The sequence below is a fragment of the Zalophus californianus genome, chromosome 9 (assembly GCF_009762305.2).
Source record: "Zalophus californianus isolate mZalCal1 chromosome 9, mZalCal1.pri.v2, whole genome shotgun sequence".
NCBI classification, from domain to species: domain Eukaryota; kingdom Metazoa; phylum Chordata; class Mammalia; order Carnivora; family Otariidae; genus Zalophus; species Zalophus californianus.
Window position 1 is genome coordinate 11,090,292 of NC_045603.1, and position 19,583 is coordinate 11,109,874.

General features: G+C 58.9%; 1 protein-coding gene across 4 annotated transcripts in view; it reads left to right on the forward strand.

The window, feature by feature from the left end:
- The first annotated feature begins 398 nt into the window (after nt 1-398).
- The window catches only part of TMPRSS6 (transmembrane serine protease 6), a 37,944-nt gene continuing 18,759 nt past the window's right edge, over nt 399-19,583 (forward strand). For 3 of the 4 annotated variants that reach the window (XM_027594653.2, XM_027594654.2, XM_027594650.2), the window contains exons 1-8: nt 575-707; nt 5,826-6,028; nt 10,822-10,955; nt 12,153-12,220; nt 12,784-12,968; nt 13,236-13,277; nt 17,118-17,322; nt 19,048-19,184. In XM_027594653.2, the coding sequence (XP_027450454.2) occupies nt 688-707; nt 5,826-6,028; nt 10,822-10,955; nt 12,153-12,220; nt 12,784-12,968; nt 13,236-13,277; nt 17,118-17,322; nt 19,048-19,184 (994 nt within the window). In that variant the 5' untranslated portion in view covers nt 575-687. The other variant, XM_027594651.2, reaches the window with a different exon arrangement.

Here is a 19,583-nt window from a genome sequence, read left to right on the forward strand (position 1 = left end):
CAAACCCCACCCCCATCGCACTTTCTCCTTTTCTGTCCCTGGACCACGTGGGCCTCCTGTTCTCTCTCTGGCCACTGGCCCCTCTGGTCTCACCAGTCTCGGTAAGGAGACCCTCATGAGCCCCTGCCCCACGGCACAGGCCCCTCTGCACAGCCCCCCACCTCGGTCCTCAGCCACCCCCACCTCATGCTCTAGGGGACCAGGGGCTGTAACCAGGCAGGAACGTCACCAGGCAACAGGCCTCAGGGGAGAGCTCCGATCTCCTGCACCTGCCCGCCAGCCTCTGGGGTGCCCACGGGGCGGGGTGGGGTGGGGCGGGCACTGCCTGGCTCCTGCCTCAGCCTGTTTACCTGTGCTCAGTCACAGTGCCGGCCTGAACCCGGCAGAAGGCCCATGGATCCTGGGGCCACAGGCCACAGGGGACAAGGGCCAGACACCCTGGCCATGGCTCTGGGCCATTGATCCAGCCCAGGCTGGCTGGGTGGGGGTAGGGAGACCTTGGCCTGGACAAACAGAGGCTCTGGGGCCTGCGTGCCGACCCGGCACCCACCTGCCACTCCCAAAGGTAAGCGGAGGCCTCCAGAACAGGGGACCTGGATCCAAGAATGACCCGGTGACTGTGTCCATTTGGAGAGCCAGGCCTGGCTCCCTGGGGCTGGAGCCATCTGCCCAGGTCTACAGGGCCTCATGGGCCAGAGAGTGACTGGGTAAGCAGAAGCGGAGGGGTCCACAGAGCCGGGCTTGAGGCAGGACAGGGTGCCGTGAGGCCAGGTGTGTGGAGAGGCATGGGGGCAGTGGAAGGGTTACGGGCTTTGGGTGCTGGGAGGCCTGGGTCCAGGTGGGGCTGGTGGACTCTGGAGCAGGGACTGGGCGGAGGAGAGGCGCAATTTGCCAGGCTGAGCACCGCACCCTCACTCTGCAAGATTGGACGTGCCCCCCTCCGTACCCTCACACCTCCCTGGGCTTCCTGGTGTGGGAGCCAGGCCCAGAGCCTGACGCCGGGCTGAACAGGGGATCCTTAGCTCCCAGGCTCAGAGTTGAATGCCCCTGGCTCTGCATGCATGCGTGAGTACGTGTGCGTGTGTGTGTGTGAGTGAGTGTGCACACACTCGCGCACATGCACACATGTGGAAAGTGTGAGCAATGCATCCATGAGTTTGTGGGTCACACAGATGTATGGGTACCTCAATGTGTCTCCATCTGTGCACACCTATGTATGCGTTTGTAACGTATTTGTGTTTGCGGAAGGGATTTCCATGCACACAGCCCCACACTTGGGCACACGCAAAGCAGCTTGTTGCAGGGATCTACTCCAGGCCCAGGGAGTCTCACTGGAAGCTGCCCCCCATGGCCCCAGATCAGATTTCTGGTTCTGTTCCTCCCCGCTCTGCCCTGCCTCAGATGAATGACCCCAGCAAGTCATTTTATTTCTCAGCACCTCATTTCCCCCAGCTATTAAATAGAGATAAGGAAGCAAACATCCCCGGCTTCTGGAGGCTGAAGGAGAATGTGGTTGGCGACATTGCCCAGCAAAGGGCTGGCAGGCAGGGGGAGGTCCAGGCCCGCCCCCATGAGCTCAGCTTCCAGTGGGCAGCCTGAGGACACTCCAGTGGTCAGAGAGCAGGAAGAGCAGGTGCCAGGGAGGGGGCCAGGTGCTCGGGTCAGAGAAGAAGCTTCAGCAGCACCCACCATGTCACTTGAGGCACGTCCAGTGTCTCCTTCCAGGGTCTTACCATCAGGGGGGCAGAGAATGCCCCCAAGGTGAAGCACGTGGTGATGGGGGAGGCCCAGGACGCTTCAGGGGCAGCCCAGGACGCTTCAGGAGCGGCAGTGGCTGGGCACTCTGGGAGAACTGCCAGGAAGAGGTGGGAGCTGGGCTGAGGTGTGCAGGGGTCAGCTGGGAGCTGACCAAGTCAGAGGAGGGCAGCCCAGGCAGAAGGAAGAGCGCGTGGGAAAGCCAGGTGACGCATAAGAAGTTTCAGGGTGCAAGAAACATCCACGCGCTGCTCTTCCTGCAGAGTGAGCTAAGAGCCCTTGATCCGTAGCAGGTTTCCCCCACCTTCGTTATTGATAGAACGGATAGCCGACACGTCCAGTGTCACTGGGGTGCCAAAAGGGGGAAAGAGGGAGTGGGGAGAAGGAAAGCAGGGAAAGTTGGCCAGGCCACGCGCGCCCACAGCACCCTCCAGCTGTGGGGAAGGAGCTGGGATCCCGGCAATTCAGCGGCTCGACGGCAATGATGGAGGCCGAGCTCTGCACAGGAGCAGGCCCGCCGTGGGGGGGGGGGGGGGGCAGCACACAGCCGGAGAGGAGACAGACAGAGGACACGGAAGCCTGCCATGCAATTGAGGTCGCGAGAAGTGCTACGAAGAAATTGGAGCAAAGACGTGAAGGAGGGAAAGGAGGAGGCCATGGGGCAAACTGAAGGAAAAGCGTTTCTGGCCGAGGGAAGAGCAAGCACAAAGGCCCGGAGGTGGCACGTACTTGACCTGTGGAAGGTCTGGCAAGGAGCTGGGAGTGGCTGCGGCGGCGGCGGAGGGTGGGAGAGGACAGAGAGACCAGGGCCATGTCACCTAGGCCCTTGAGGGCTGGGATCTGGGCTTTGGGCGCTGTTCTGGGTGGATGAGAGCCGTGTGGGGCCCATGAGCAGGGCACACGGTGAAAAGTCCACTCGGGTGATCGTGTGGGGAGTCTCTAGGGAGGGTGACCAGACACCTGGCTATATAGCAGCAGTCAAGGTGACAGATGATAGCGACCCGGATGATGGTGGGAGCCATAGAGGTGCCAGGAAGGGGTTGGGTTCTGGGGGCAGTTGGAAGGTAGAGCCACAGAACTTTCTGATGGGCTGGACCCTCGAAACAACGGGGGTTGGGGAGGGAGAGGTCAGCTGGGAGCTGGCCAAGTCAGGGGAGGGCAGTATAATAGTAAAAGACAAGAGCAGGGGGTCACCTTCACAGCTGTCAATTGTCACAACTGTCCATCTCCTGCTGGGCTATCAGCCCCGAGGATGGGAGTGAGGTCTCCTATCCCCCAGCGTGCCCCCCCGCATGCCCAGAGCAGAGCCTGCACCAAGCAGGTGCCTGACAAAAATGGAATGTTTCAGTAACCAAAACCAGGTCTCCATACTCGGACGAGGCTTGCAAGTCCCAGCTCCTAGCCTCCCAAGTCCCGCCTCCTGGAGGTGGCGACGTGTAGGAGAGAGCACTGCACCAGGAGTCTGGAGACCCAGGGACCCGAGCCCTTCATTCTTTCCTTTATGTAGCAGGGCCTGCCTGTCCTGGGTTCTATGGGAAAGCAGGGGTGAATAAGACACAGACCTGTCTTTCCTATGGAGGAGAGAAACAGCCAAAAGCCAGGCATACTAAGGGCGCTCAGTCGGTTGAGCATCCGACTCTTGGTTTCGGTGATCTCAGGGTCATGAGATTGAGCCCCATTGTCGGGCTCCACACTTGGCAGGGCGTCTGCTTGAGATTCTCTTTCTCTGCACCCAACCCCCATGTGTGCTCTCTTTCTTCAATAAATAAATAAATAAGCAAACAAACAAACAAATAAATCTTTAAAGAGCACACACACACACGCAAGCCAGGCATACTGTTGATCTGACCAAGGGCTGCCCAGGAGAGGAGGCAGCTTACTACCCAGGGCCTGGGGACCCATCCCCGGGCTGGTGGCCTTGCACGGGGCCTTTGGGGAAGCCCTGCAGTCCTCAGGCAGAGGGTGCGGCTGCACAAAGATGCGGTTTTGTAGGCCTGCAGGGTGATGTGCATGATGGCACTTAGCCGTCAGGGGACTCTGAGGGGAGCCATGAGGGGACTCTGAGCAGGTGGGTGGCTGGCGGTGGGCAGGGAGTGAGGGCTTGTTGGAGGAGGAGATGAGAGACAGGGAGCCCAGGGAGGAGTCTGCCCCAGGAGTCCAGGTGGGAGGTGATGGGGAGCCCAAGTGAACTGCTCCCCTACCCCACCTTGGGCTGTATTTAATCCTGGGTTTTTACACAGTGGCTTTTCTAAAAATGGGCTCCTCCAAGATGCTCACAGGCCTCCCAGATGGGTGTGAGGGGCGCTTAGGAAGGAGATGAATCCATGGAGTGAAGGCCTGGTCTGGGGGGTGAGGAGAAGAAGGGAAGGGAGGCCTACTGAACATCCTACCCTGGACTGCTCCCTCTTGGCGCCTCCTCTGGTAGACCTCTGACCTTCTCCGAGCCTCATTTTCCCCGCCAGTACCCTGACGAAGCGGGGGTCAGGGCGATACTCTGGAGACACACTGCTTGGCTTTGCAACCTGGCTCTGCTGCTAACCAACTGGGAGAACTTGGCCGAGCTGCTCAGCCTCTCTGTGCCTCAACTTCCTCATCTGTAGAATGGGGATAATAAAGGAACCTACTTCCACAAAGTCCCTGTAGGTGTACATGAGACAGTGTGTAGAAAACAGTTGAAACACACGTCCACTCTTGTCACCTCTGGGCACCCAAGTCCCCAGGGCTCTGTGAGTCATCCTGAAATAGCTCCTTGGTGATCCAGACTCAAGAGCAAACCAGGGGTGTGGCCAACTCTGGCAGAAGGGTGGACTTGGGCTGAGAGAGGGCAAGGAGCCGGCCTGTCACCTGGGTGCTCCCTGATCTAGCCCTACTCAGCTTATCAGCATGGCCCATTTCTCACCAGGGATGCTGTGGACACTTTGGGCAGCAGGCGGGGCTGTCCCCACCATTGCAGGATATGTGACCCCGTGAGAGCCAGCAGGGCCTAGCCCATGTGTACTGATGTCCTCTGGTTAGGGGTGGAGGGGGTCTCAGCACAGCTGAGAATTGCAAGCAGTCCCTCCTCCCTTGCACTGGATGGGGACACTGAGGGTCACTGTGGCTCAGTGCCAGAGACGCTTAACTGAGAACAATGCTAGGAGGAGCGACAGGGAGCAGGGAAGCAGGGAGGAGAGCCAGGAGGCCCCTTGAATCCAGGAGGACTTTGAGCTTCACTGAGGAGCCCCTTGTTCAGAAAACCCACTGTGTGAAAACCCAAGACACAGCCCAAAGGAAACCCCACCCACCCCGACACACATACACATCTGGGGATGTATGTTAAAGCCACTGTATGCATGTATGGATGCAGTAAGAGGAAACTTCTCGGTGGTCTAGAATCCTTGCTCTGCCAGTGGGTGGGTGGCTGGAGGGCCTTCTCTGTACGGCGGGGAAAACCCGCCTGAGAAGCTGAGCAACATTCAGAAGTTTCCTTGTGCGCGCGGGGTGGGGGATGGGGTCTGAAGATGCAGATGCAGACTCAGGGCACTGAGAGGGGCATCACTCAGTTATTAATAAATCCTGATTGTTCATTAACAGCTCATTTAACAGGAAGCAGCCCAGGGTGGTGGGAGGAGCAGGGAGTCAGACCCCTGGGCTTGACCCCCTGCTTTCCCGCTGTGTGTCCCTGGGCCAGTGGCTTAGCCTCTTAGTCCTCCAGAGACACGAGTAGCCGGTCTACAGACATTTGTACTCCAGGTACTCCAGTTGTGGCTATCATCTCCGTGGGGCTCGGGCCCGGAAACCTCCACCTGGCCTCTGACCATGGGGGCGCTGGTGCGGCTGCAGAGGTGGGGGTTCTGGAGCCAGATAGGGTCCGGCTCTGCTGCTTGACCTCTGGAACCAGCTGCTCTGAGGTTTGCTTTCCTCCTCTACGAGCTGCCTCGGAGCCCACTCTCAATCACCGCTTCCTGGAGTTAGGCTCTTCCTGTCCGAGACGAAGGGAAGCTGTCTTACTTCTGTGTACCTCTGATCTTTGGCAAAAGCTCCCTTGCAGATGTCAGGCCATTTCCAACCCCGGTCTGTTTCTCCACCAGGATGCCTGTGGCCGAGGCCCCCCAGGCAGCTGGGGGACAGGGCGACGGAGGTGATGGTGAGGAGGCAGAGCCGGAGAAAGCAGGGATATTCAAGGCCCCTGAGGACTCCAAGAGAAAAGTCCGGGACTACCTCCGCCTGACGCCACTGTGGCTGGTCCTCGTTGTGCTGGCCTTGGTGGGGGTCCTGCTCTGGTATTTCGTAGGTAAGCAGTGGGCCCTTCTGGGCGAGGCACCTGGCGAGGACTTGGGATGGCTGTGGGGGTGTAGCAAGACAGGCCAGAAGTCCAGGCTCAGCAATGCCTAGCAGCACACTGCGTGAGCTTGGGCAAGGCACCTCTTCTCTGAGTCCTCTTTCTGTCCCGTGAGATGGGAGAGCTACCTCACCTATGTTCCAGGCCCCGGGGCTCAGGCGAAGTGCAAGGTCCTTGCTGGCGCCAAGTGCCCCCAGCTCCCACCAGCTGGGGAAGGAATGCTCTCACAGCACCCAGCTCTTGTGAACCAACAAGCAGGAGGATTGTAAACATTGTCTCCCCTTGCCCGCAGCCCTCCTGGGCTGTCCCTGGGCTCAGAGCCAGTTGGCTCTGTGGGAGGAGGCCCAGTGGTGCCGATGGTGCCTGGCACCAGTTAGCACCTCTGCTCACTTGAGCCCCACCTGAGAACTTTTCTAAGGTGGGGACCACAGCTCTGTCACCTCTGGGTCTCCAGGGCCCCAGCATGAGTGGGGGAAAAAGGGAGGGAGAGACAGGACTCAAGTACCCAGGGGGGTGTCCTTGTGCAGAGCTGGCTTTCATATCCCAGCTTGGGCACACTTACAATCCAACTCACAATGAAACGGTGTCCAGAGCAGGCAGGTCGTGGCCCCTCCCTTGTCCCGAAGTCCGGCCTCCCCCCTCTGGTATCACAGCCCTCAACTAGTCCCCTGGAGTCTCAGGAGCCCCTGGCCCATGTTCTGGGTCCATTTGTCTCTCCTTCCATTCTTTCACTGATGCATGCATGGACTCATTCATTCATTCAATAAACACTCTTGAGCACCTGCTATGTCCTCCTCTGAAACCGATGGAGAGTGTACCTCATTCCTTCAGCTCTTGGCAATAGGAAGGAACGGATAAACCTCTGGTGCCGATGGAAACACTCCCCTACATTGTGGAAGACTCATTCCCTCATGCATTTATTCATGCATTCAGTACCAGGCACCCTCTGTGTGCCAGGCTCTGGGCCAGGCTCTGGAGAGAGGCCCTGCCCTCACCAGAAAGCCTGGCATGGGCTAGGACAGAGGAAGCCGCGGGCCTGGGGAGCCAGAGTGGAGACAATGCACCTTGCCCAGGGGATCAGAGCCTTTCCATAAATATTTGTACTGGCTAAATCTCGTGGTGGCATTTCAGGCCCCCTGAAAGGAATGGGGACCCACTATGGAGCATCATCAGGTTGATCCTAGGCCCAGCTCCGGAGGGCGTCGGGGTAGGGGATGTCTGGAATCAGCCCCTGGGCCGATGCTGTTAGGAAGCCCAGGCCTGCCTTGACTCAGAGGGGACCGCGGATCTGCTTGGAGCCTCAGAGCCAAGAGCAATGTGGGTACAAGGGGTGGAAGCTGTGCACATTTCACCACCGGCACGAAGCCAGCACCCCAAATAGCACAGGGCCACCATGGCCTCCTTAGGCAGCCAGATAATTAGTCTTCAGGGTAAACCACAGTGTCAGGCTGGAGGGCCAGGAACTCGACTGCCAATTGTCTTTCTTTGCGGAGTCTTATTTCTCCTGATTAAGCTCCAGGAGTGAATCACCCCTCAGGGAGTGGGTGCTCCATGGGGCTGAGGACCCGGGGGGGTGAGCGCTGCAAAGCCTCGGCTGGGGGAAGCCAACTCCTGAACCCCCAAAGGGATTTAGGGTAAAGGCGGCCCTTTAGGAGCTGTTTGAAGGATTCCTCCTGCCCAGGCTCAGGCTGTGCTCTGGGTACCGGGCACTGGGCAAAGAGATGCGTCTGGAAGCGGGGAGAGACAAGGGGCCCAGTCTATGGGTGCAGGAGAAGCCCCAGGTGAGGAGTCAATGACTGGCAGTCTGACCCACAAAAGGGCCCAGGAGAGGAGAGGTGGGGGCGGTGGCTGGCTTCCCCCCACCACGCGGGTAGGCCTGGGGCCCCGGGGTACATTCTACTTGTGGTGGGAGCCCTTAATACTGCCTGACTGCATTTTCCTCATACTTTCCCCCTCCTGCTCTCCTGGCTGACAGTTCATTCCCAAACCTCCCCCCTACACACACACACACACACACACACACACACACACACACACACGCACACGCACACGCACACACACACTTTGCCTCCTGCTTCAATGGACAAATGGAACCTCTCAGAAGAGAAGCCCCATGGATGTTGACCACACGCCTTTCCAGATGCACCCATGGGATCTGCCCTCCCGCCCCATCCCCACGGGTGAACCGTCCCTGCCCTTCCAAAGGCGGCTGTCCTCCAGCACAGGGGCCGGGCTCCAGCAGTGGCCCATCCCTGTACAAGCACACTCCTTGCTCCCGCACCAAATCCCGCTGGTGCCCCCCACTTCTCTGCTCCCCTTTGCAGCAAACTCCTTGAAAGAGTTGTCTCCAATTCTGCACCCCTAGTCCCTCATGCACCTTTCCCATCTGGCTCCCCTGCACCCCCCTCTCCAAGGACACTTACCAAGGTTGCCAATCGTCAGCTTGCTAGACCCGATGGCCAGTCTCCAGTCCTCATTGCCTCCCACCCATCAGCAACACTTGACCAGGCACCGCACTCCCTCCTCCTCGAAACCCTTTCCTCCCTTGGCTTCCAGGGGGCCCTGCATTTCTCTTCCCCTGGCTCATACCTGCTGCCTCTCTTCCCTGTCTTTCGCTGGTGGAGGGGCTCTCCTTCTCCCTGCTCCGCCCACTTCTTTCAGGGTCTCATCCAGTGCCCCTGGCTTTAAATGTCCTTTATACCCTGATGACTCCCAAATGTGCCTGTCCAGCCTGGGTCCCTCCCCGAGGTCCACTGTTACTGGGGCTTGCCCTCCGCCAGGAAGTCTACGAGCACCTCGGACCCCACTGGTCCAGCATGCAGCTCTGCCTCCTTTCCTCCAGACCCACCCCCCGCCCCCGTCCCAGGCAGTGGCCATTCCATCCTTCCAGGTTCTCCCCCTTACTCCTCTCTTTTACACCCCAGCCCCAGTTTGCCAGCAAACCGGGTCATCTCTAACTGCAAACTCTACCCTGCCTCCGATCGCTCACTTTTCACCACATGTGGAGGCACAGCCTGGTCCAGGCGCCGGTGCCCCTCACCTGGCCACCGGATGGGTCCCTGGATGACTGCAGGAGCCTCCTGCGGGTCTCCCGGCTTCTGCCCTTGCTTCCTTAGAGCCTGTTCTCCACACAATAGCAGAGGGATCATGTTAGAAAGCAGATCAGAGCCCCTAACCTCTCTGCTTAAACCTCCCACGGCTCCCACCTCACCCACAGTAAAACCAAAGTCCCCCGTGGTCGGCTAGACTCTGTGTGGTTGTTCTCTCCCCGTCTCATTGCTTCCTGCTCTCCTCTCCTTCACTCTTTGCTGTTTCTGAAATCCACCAGATGAGCTCTTGCCTCAGGGCCTTTGCACTTGCTGGTCCCCCCGCCTGGACCGCTCTTTCCACAAATTAACATCCACGTGACTGACATCATCACCTTCTTCCCTGGCCTGTATGGGGCAGCCCACCCTCCTCCCTGACTCCCACAGCACTTACACCTCCAATGTGTTGTATACCATGCTTGTTGTTTATTGTCTGACTTTTTCGCTAAACTACAAGTTCTTAAGGGCAAGGTTTTTTTTTTTTTTAAAGATTTTATTTATTTATTTGAGAGAGAGAGAGAATGAGAGATAGAAAGCACGAGAGGGAAGAGGGTCAGAGGGAGAAGCAGACTCCCCGCTGAGCAGGGAGCCCGATGCGGGACTCGATCCCAGGACTCCAGGATCATGACCTGAGCCGAAGGCAGTCGCTTAACCAACTGAGCCACCCAGGCGCCCAAGGGCAAGGTTTTTTTTCTTTATTGTTTTATTCATTGTTATACTGATGTATTCCTGAGTGCTTTAGACCAGTTCCTAACGTAGTAGGTTCTCAAGTCACATTTGTTGAATGAGTGCATATGTGAGTGAATAGGGGTATACGCCCAGGGCTATGAATCTAGTCTCTTCACATCAGCCAAAATAGGTCTTTACAAAGTGGAAGTCGGGTGACATCACCCCTGATCTTAAGCCTCTTGTGGTTTCCTTTTTGCATCAGGTAAAGACCCAAATCCTGCCCCGCTGAGGTCCCAGCCTCTCGTCGCCCCTCCCCTTATCTGACTGCTCCAGCCAAAGAGGTTTCAGCCCAGTCCTCACCCCATTATCCTTCTGCCGCAGGGCCTTTGCATACGCTATTCCCTCTGCCCTGAAGGTACTTCTCTCTCTCCCTTCTTCCCAATGGATGCTCCAATCCTCCCTACTCAGCTGGATGGTCACCCTGACCCAGGCCCCATTTCTTGGTCATGTTCCCTCAGGTGTACCTTGGGCTCCCCTTGAAGGCACTCCTCCCAGATGGGCCTGTGGGCTATCATGCTTATCTTACCCACCACGGGCAGCTCTGCCGCTGACTTGGGTTACTAGTGTACCCCACATGGTAGGTGCGGTCGGGACAACCTGGGGAAAGGAAGGATGCATAGAGGTGTTAACCCACACACTTGACCTTCTAGGCCATGTGGGTTTCCTGGCTTTCGCGTCATCTGTATCCTGGACTGGTGATTGCGTCAGCTTCTGACTGGGAGCCCTCAGGACATGATCCATCTATGGGCCTCTTTCCTCCCTGTCACTAAAATACACTGGGTGACAGAGACGATGATGGTGGTGGTCCCTCGGAGGCCCAAGATGCTGGAGGCTGAGTTGTAGGTCTGGGTGGCAGGAGAAGGAGTGGGGGGAGACCGGGGCCTCCCCCGGCGGCCCCCTTGGTTGACCTTGTCGGTTGCGTCCGCGCAGGGTACAAGGCGGAGGTGACGGTCAGCCAGGTGTACTCTGGCAGCCTCCGCGTGCTCAATCGCCACTTCTCCCAGGACCTCGCCCGCCGGGAGTCCAGTGCCTTCCGCAGCGAAACTGTCAAAGCCCAAAAGATGGTAGGGAAGGACGGCAGGGGTGGGAGGGGTGGGGAGGGCCCTGATCAGGCCAGTCCCTTCACAGCAGCCCCTGGCAGTAGAGTCCCATTCCAGGCACAATGGAAGGGGACGTGGCATAGGGTGCTGGGAAAGGTAGGGGGCTCTGGGGTCAAAAGCACTGGGATTAAATCGTGATTGTGCCACTTGCTAGCAGCCTAAGTGGGGGGAAGACGGGGCAGTGCAAGGACGCTGTCAGGACGCCCCCCCCCCCCGTGCCCTCCTGCCCAGGGCAGTGATTTCCGGGGAGGGGGGGGCGATGATCTCTGGCGGCCAGCACCTTCCACCCTCTGGCTGTGGGACTGCACCCTGCCCAGCAGTACAGGACGGAAGTGCCGACGAGTAGTTCTTCCTAGGAACAACCCTCGGGTGGATAAATACCCCAGCTCCCTTGGCCTTGGTGAGGGGACAGTTCTGAGGATGCCCCACCGTCTCCCGGAGCTGGTTCCATGTCGGACTCTGCCTCAGCTGCCCACAGCTCTGTCCCACTCCTTCACAGCCGTGATGGCTGTCCCCCTTCCTATCTGTCTTCCTCACCCCCCACTGGGGTTCTCCAGAATCACCTCCAAGTAAACCCCTCTCCCCATGTCCTTTCCTCGAGACTAGCTTCCGGGGGACCACCCCCCCCCCCCGGCTCTCTTCCCTCCTCTGTGAAGCGGATAAGGACAGTGCCTGTCCAGAGGGTCGTAGGGTGGATGGGCTGCCGCGCACATTATTTCTATGCTGTTCAGAGTGCTTTGCAAGCCAACAGCCCTGCCGCCCCGTCCGGTCAGCAGCACTGGACCTGAACACGTGCGCACACCGGCCAGCTGAGCTCCCGTGGCTGGTGGCTGGGGGTTGAGGAGCAGCAGACTCCGGAGCCAAGTGGGGCTTTCGAGAGTTGAGGGGTGACTTTTGACAAGAGGGAGAGAAGCCATGGGGGGTCTGGTGTAGGCCAGGGCTGGTGGAGGGGCAGTGCCCAGGTATAGGGGGAGGGGAAAAGAACGGGGGTGAGTTTCGCTTCCCTGCGTGGCCACTGCCCACCGGGTGACCAGGGGCAAACTGCTCCACCCTGCAGGTTCCTGTCAAGCAGGGCTGCCTGGAAGGGCAAAGGGCCCTCTGAGGCAGGAAGGGGGTTTCTGCAGAGGGTCAGCAGGGGGCTCTTGTTTCCCCTCCTTTCAGCTCAAGGAGCTCATCGCCAGCACCTGCCTGGGTACTTACTACAACTCCAGCTCAGTCTACTCCTTTGGGTGAGTCGCCCTGGCCCCCCAACCAGCCCTTACTAGAACCTTAGACTCAAAGAACAGGAGGGGATGCTGTAGGCTTCTGATGCAATGCCCTTGTTTTTTCAAAAATGGGGAAACTGAGGCACAGAAAGGAAACTCAGCTGCCTGTGTGCGACCTCCCTTTGCTGAGCTTGGTTTCCTCATCTGTAGAATGGGCACAATGACGTGGTAGGGATCCACGCTAGACAACGGCTGTGGCGTGCTTGGGGCTGGCGCATATTCCGCGAGGCCATGGTTGGAGCGGGAGTGGGGGGCAGCCCAGCTGTGCCATGCGTACCTGCCTCTGGTTGGTAGCACGCACCCTACCCCCTCGTGCTTCAGTCCCTCCCTGTGACACGGGGAGGTAGAGAGCACCTTGGGGGTTGTTAGGAGTTTACCATGAAGGTGGACAACTGTGCCGGGGGCGGGGGGTAGGAAGCGTGCTGTGGGTGTGAGCCATGCTTGCTGGTCTCCCGCACAGGAGAAGGCGGTTGGGCAGGGCCAGATTTCTGGTCCCTTCCTACCCCTCTCACTTCTGCCTGCCTTAGGGAGGGACCTCTCACCTGCTTCTTCTGGTTCATCCTGCAAATCCCCGAGCACCACCGGCCGATGCTGAGCCCCGAGGTGGTGCGGGAGCTGCTGGTGGAGGAGCTGCTGTCCACGGCCAACAGCTCGGCCCCTGCCCCCTACGGGGCCGAGTATGAGGTGGACCCCGAGGGCCTGGTGATCCTGGGTCAGTACTGGGGACGGGGGTGCGGGATGGTGTGGCCAGGGTGGCACAGGCTGCCTGCCGGGGCTGGATGCTGTCAGGGTGGGCCACCCAGCGACCCCCGAGCCAGGACCGAGGCCAGGCCGCGGGGGGGCGGGGAGGGGGTCGGTGCCCCGGGGTCAATCTCAGACAGGCTGGCTCTGATGGTCTCTTCTATTTTTAGTTTCATCTTTCATTTTGTTTTCTTTATTTACTTTTGGTCTTTGTTTATTTGTTCGTTCCTTTCAACAGAAGCCAGCGTGAAAGACATAGTTGCCCTGAATTCCACGCTGGGTATGCTCTTTTGTTTCTCCTCTCCACTTCCTTTTGAGTTGCTGTTTGGCTTGGCTTGGTCAAGTGTCAGGGGACCACATGGCTTCCGGTGGGAGCAGGGAGCAGTGACCTGGGGTGACTCAGGGGGTGCCATGGGGGACTTGGTGATGAGTCCCGAGACAGGCTCGGGCCTGTGGGGGGAGGGGAGTGTGTGTGTGTGTGTGTGTGTGTGTGTGTGTGTGGCCCGTGTGGGGTGTGAGAGTCAGTAGCAGGTTTAGGTGCACATAAATGTGACTACTTTTTTTTTTAATTTATTTATTTTTGAGAGAGAGAGAGAATGACACAGAGAGAGAGATACTGAGAGGGGTGAGGGTCAGAGGGAGAAGCAGACTCACTGCTAAGCAGGGAGCCCGATGTGGGACTCGATCCCGGGACTCCAGGATCATGACCTGAGCCGAAGGCAGTCGCTTAACCAACTGAGCCACCCAGGTGCCCGTGACTATTTAATCACTGAACTCAATTTGCTCATAAGCTAGTTTCCACCCATGGACTTGGTCACATTCAAGGATACTCCCTTCACATTCTCCTTCCCCTTCTCAGCCAGGCTCATCTGCCCTGTGCTACCCCAGTCCCATATTACCAGAGACACCCTGCTTTCCTCCCAGAGGTTCCACGGTCTGCCTCCTGAGCCCTGGGAAGCAGAGTACCAGCAAGGCCACCGTGCTGCACAACGCCAGGAAGCACTGTCCACATCGCAGTCTGTGTGACTGGAGAATCCTGAAGTTGTGCAGTGCACCACCTGTGCCACTGTGCTCTGTGGTCCTGAGCACAAGCTCTTACATTCTCAGATTCTTCTTATACTACCTAGAGTTTCTACCCAGAGCTGAGGCCAGGCGGAGGGCATCAGCCCCCTCTTGGGTAGGGAGGCCGAACTGAAGTCCTGGTGATACCCTCATCCTCTCATATCTTCCGGCTGGTCAGATGCTTATGTCCTTGGTGGATGGAGGTGATGAGGTCAAATTACAATTTTCAAACTGCTAAAATCATGATTCTCTAGCAAAACTGTAGTGAGCCACACATCAAAGATTTATTTCACTTATTAATGAGGGAACGAGTAGAATGGTAAATCTGGTTCAAAAGAGAATGTGAGAAACTGATCCACCTACCTACCTACCCACCTACCTACCTACCTACCTACCTACCCACCTACCTACCTACCTACCTACCTACCTACCTACCTACCTACTGTCTATCACCTTACACTAAACTACTACTCACATCCCCTGACCCTTGGTCTGGGGCAGGCCTTCCGGCTGCCCTTGCCCCTGCTGGCTGTCCATGTGTCCCCAGGTTTCTGTTAGTTGCCTCGTAATTATCTTTATTTGGCTCAGTGCACCTTTGGAGTCCCTGCCCTCCAGGAGCGTAGTATCTAATGGGGCAAGGATGACAACTCAAGTCCTTTTCCCAGGCTTCGTGAGCATTTCCCCCATGCCAGGCCCCATGCCTACTCTGGGGACACCAGATGACCATGTCCTCACCCCTGCCCTCAGAGGAGCTCTGAGCCCATGAGAGAGACAGACAAATAAACAGAATCTCATAACACCAAGTGCCAGTGCTAGGATAGAGGTCCCAGAGGCAGCAGAGAGGGGAAATTGTTCTGCCCTGGGGATGGGGATGGACACCAGGGGCCACCATCCAAAGCAAAGGAAGGGCCCTGCCTCAAGGGGGAGGGAAAAGTTGCTCCTGCCTTGCGGGGCGGGGGGGGGGGGGCAGGCAGCAGCCTCAGGCATGGGACATAGGTAGGAATCTGGCAGGTGGAGAAGAGGAAAGGGCACTCAGGGCAGAGGGAACAGCGTGAGCAAAGGCCAGGCAAGGAGAACTCACCGGGCACATGCATGTACTTTCTCCCAATGACCAGAGGTAACGGGGTCACCCCAAGATGTTTTGGATTATCAACAGAGACCAGCACATACCTCTCTAGTTCGCCTCAAAAAAAAAAAAAAAAGTAATTCTTAAAATGGCAAAAGCGAGGCATCAACTTGGAGCAAGATTTAAAGACGACAAACAACCCTAAATAGCCAGGCAGCTTTCCCCTGTCTCTTCCGTTTGCAGGAGTCACAGTTCTCCCCCTGGGGAAATCACTCCCCACTGGAGTCAGGATGGCCGGGGGTCAGGGAAAAGGTGGGGGAGGCAGCAGCACCTGGGCAAAGCCTGTTCACCTCCATTCCCTCATTGGTCCTTAGGGCACCGGGAGAAGGAGGTGGGATTAAGGACTATTGTAGGGTTCGTTTGCCAGAACCGAGTGGCTAAGCAACTGACCCAGAGTCACACAGCTGATGGGAGGTGGCACTGGGAACAGAGGGCAGGGTGTAGGAGCTCCCTGCACACCGGGCTGCCCCTCCCCCCATTCTGGGCCTGGTTCCCGCATCTCCACACCTTCACGGGCTACCGGGGCGGGAGGTTTCAAGGAGATACTTTCGCTCCAGGGGAGAAATTGCTCGCTGCTGGTTCCCGGAGCAGGACTCACTAGATCAAACACACAGTAGGTGCCCGACAAGGATGTCGGATGAGTGAGTGCGTGCAGGAGCAGTGTAGGTGGTGGGGCTCGAGTTCTGGCACCGGGCCACAAGCGCATGGATTCCACCCCAAGACGGGAGACACCGCGGGGTGGGGGTGGGGGTGGGGTTGCCGCTGGAGATCGAGGTGAGAAGTGAGGGCGGCCAATGAGACTGGCTCTGTCTGCGCCTCCGGGGCGGGGCAGCCTAAGGGCGACAGGTCTCAGGACTTGCTCCCCAGCCCCGCCTTCCGCCTCTCCCCACACCGACCCATAGAGCAGTCCCTAGGCGCACTGAGCACCTCCTTAGTGTGAGGTCCAGGTGCTATGCCGGGCACGCAAGCATGCATCATCCCCAGCATGTGACAACCCCGCGAGGCTGCTATCACGACCCGATCCTCCAGGGCAGCCAACCAAGGCCCAGGGAAGGTTAGGTGAGCCCAGGTCTGTCTGGCCCAGGTCTGTAAACGGGAACAATGATGGCAACTAGTTCACGGAGCCCTCCCGGCAGGTGTGCATCAGATGCTTAATGAGTGCAACCTGTTTCATTCTCCGTGTTTCCTCGTCCTTAGCTTGAGCTCACTTCCTCTACCCAGGGCTGCCTCTCTGCCCCTCTCTGCGCTCCCTTCTCTCTACCTAAAATGAAACGCTCACCCTTCTCCCCTTAATGCACAGCCACCTTGCTGGTCTCCCAGCCTCCTCAGAGTTGCTCCCAGCAGCCAGAGGAGTCTTTGATCCAAGCCCGGCCACGTCCCAGCCCTGCCTAACCCTCCATGGCTCCCCATGGCCGCGGGAGAAAGCACCTCCACCCCTGGGCGTGATCCGGGCCCAGCCTCCCTTCTCCAGCGTGCTCTCTGGCCTCAAACCCCGCCCTGGCCCCCGGCCCTTTGCTCACACTGTGACCCTGCCCCCCACCCCCCAGGTCTTCCCTGCCCTACAGCCCCCCCCCCCGGCCCCCCGCTCAGAGTCCTCACTTCCTGAGCTATTACCGCTGGGCTCTGTATCTGCCCTGGCAGTCCTTGGCGCTCCCAGGCAGTGACTGGACCTTTCTCCGGCACTCTCCTGGCATGGAGAACTCAGGGAGTGCTAAGTGAATGAATGAATGGACCACTGAGTGAATGTGTGGATGAGGAGACTGGAGATGGAAACCAGCAGGGAAAGAGAGGGATGGGACATAGCCCCTCTGGGCCGAGCCCCAACCGGCGGCTCTCCCTGCACCACCCCCACCCAGGTGAGGACCAGCTGGCCCCCCGGCCTCTCCTTCTGGCTAACAGGGCTCAGGGGGCCTGTCCCTCTCCCTCCTCCAGGCTGCTACCGCTACAGCTACGTGGGCCAGGGCCAGGCCCTCCGACTGAAGGGGCCCGACCACCTGGCCTCCAGCTGCCTGTGGCACCTGCAGGGCCCCAAGGACCTCATGCTCAAACTCCGGCTCGAGTGGACACTGGCCGAGTGCCGGGACCGGCTGGCTATGTACGACGTGGCCGGGCCCCTGGAGAGGAGGCTCATCACCTCGTGAGTCCTGGGAAGGTGGGTGGGAAGGGGGTGGCGATGCCGAGTCAAAAATCGCACCTCGCATTCGGAGCTGAGAGGCTGTGTGGCCCTGGTCCTCACTGTCTGCTGTGTGGCCCTGGTCCTCACTGTCTGCTGTGTGGCCCTGGTCCTCACTGTCTGCCATCTGAGAGACCGTGAGGCTAGGCCACAGAGCAGGAGGGATGGAGGCCGGAAATGGCTGTGTACCGTGGCCAGTCCCCCTTCCCTCCCCCAGCCTCGGTTTCTCCATCTGTAACAAAGCAGAGGTACTAGACGACCCCTCAGGTCAGCTCTGGGAGGCCACGTGGCTTGTCAGAATGCTTCCGAGTCTGGCAGCCCCCTGCTCTGTTGCTTCAGAGCTATGTGTCCTAAGGCAAGTGGCTTTGCCTCGCTGAGCCTCGGTTTCCTCACTCGTAAAATGGGTGCACAATCACACCCACCTTGCAGGGTTCTTGTGAGGATTTAGATCAAACCATCTGTGGGGCGCCTGGATGGCTCAGTCAGGTAAGCATCCGACGCTTGATCTCAGCTCAGATCTTGTTCTCAGGGCCGTGAGTTCAAGCCCCGTGTTGGGCTCCACACTGGGTGTGGAGCCTGCTTAAATAAATAATCAATCAATCAAACCATCTGTGCCAAGATTCTCGCACGTAGCAATGCCATCCATTATTACCACATGTTAAATGTATCCGTTAAATATCCAGTAACTGCTGCTGGTGGGGTGGGGTGGGGTGGGGGGCACCAGGCTGGGGCCTTCTCTGTCTGGCTTGGGCTGGCCCAGCCTCCAGGCAAGGGCGGGGATGGGACCTGCGTGTTCAGATCAAGGGAGGGTGAGCAAGGCGGTGGGGGGGGGCGGGACAAGGTTCTCCCCACCCCCCCCCACCCCCCTGCCGGGCCTCTCTGAATTCCTGGCTTTGAGGCTGCACACTCACTTGCAACACCCCCGACCCGATGACCTCAATCTGGGGTGTGCGTGGGCTGGGTTCCTGGAGGGCTCTGGGAAGCGCAGAGAAGCCAGACACCATCTGATTTCCAGGCCTGATGAGGGTGGGGACGCTTCCGGGCTTCCCCTGGGGCTTCTTTCAAGTACCCTCCCCCAACCCCATCCTGTTGTTAGGGAGGGGACCCAGCTCAGCCTCGTCCCTACTCGCGATGGCACCTAGGCAGCTCAGAGCCTTGGAGGTCTACAGTGACGGGTCAGACAAGATCGGGGGGTCGCCGCCCTTGTGTCCCAGAGCCACGAGAGGTCTTCAGGGGTGATACGGAGATAGAGCGGAAGGGACCTCGACCAAGTTTAACCCTACGGCTTGTTTCCTGGGCTCCACGCCCTGGGAGCCTGGGAGACATTTTAGTTACAACACGGGCTCTGCTGCGAAGGAAAGGAAAGAAAAGAAGCCCCAACATTAAAGCCTGCAGTGCCCATCGCAGGTGACCTCAGGTCCCTCAACCCTGAAAGCTCGTCTCCTTGCAGGGTGTAGACTGGCCACTCTGGGGGCACAGGGGTCCGGAGGGACGGGAGTCGGCTGGGATGGTCTGGGCAACCTCCTGGCCTCTCTCACCTGAGGAGCTGGCCTGACCCTCACAGGGCCTCCAGTTAGTCTCCTGGGCCAGAGAGGGTCGGAACCCTGTGCGTGGACACACAGCAGTCCACCCGACCCCCCTCCCAGCGCCCCCCCACCCCGCCCTGGCTACCTTCCTCTGTCCCTCCAGGGTCTACGGCTGCAGCCGCCAGGAGCCGGTGCTGGAGGTCCTGGCGTCCGGGGCCGTCATGGCGGTGGTCTGGAAGAAGGGCCTGCACAGTTACTATGACCCGTTTGTGCTCTCCGTGCAGCCCGTGGCCTTCCAGGGTGAGGGGTCGGGGGTCCCTCGGGATGCGAGGAGCGCCGTGGCAGAACCCAGGGCACAGTCTGGCCTTCACCCTCTTTGCCGTCGTTGGGGTGGGATGGGGGCAGAGGGAAGGTTCTGGAAGCTCCTCCGCTCTCCACCCTCCCATGCCCTTGGCCTCTGTCTCCTGCCCCCCGTTCTCCCATGCCCTTGGCCTCTGTCTCCTGCCCCCCGTTCTCCCATGCCCTTGGCCTCTGTCTCCTGCCCCCCGTTCTCCCATGCCCTTGGCCTCTGTCTCCTGCCCCCCCCGTTCTCCGACCCTCCCTGGCCGCGTCCCTTCTCTCCAGCATTCTCTCTCCCGCCCTCTTTCTGTTTATTGGCTGTCCCGTCCCCATCCAGGACCTGCGTCTCCTCTCTCGGCT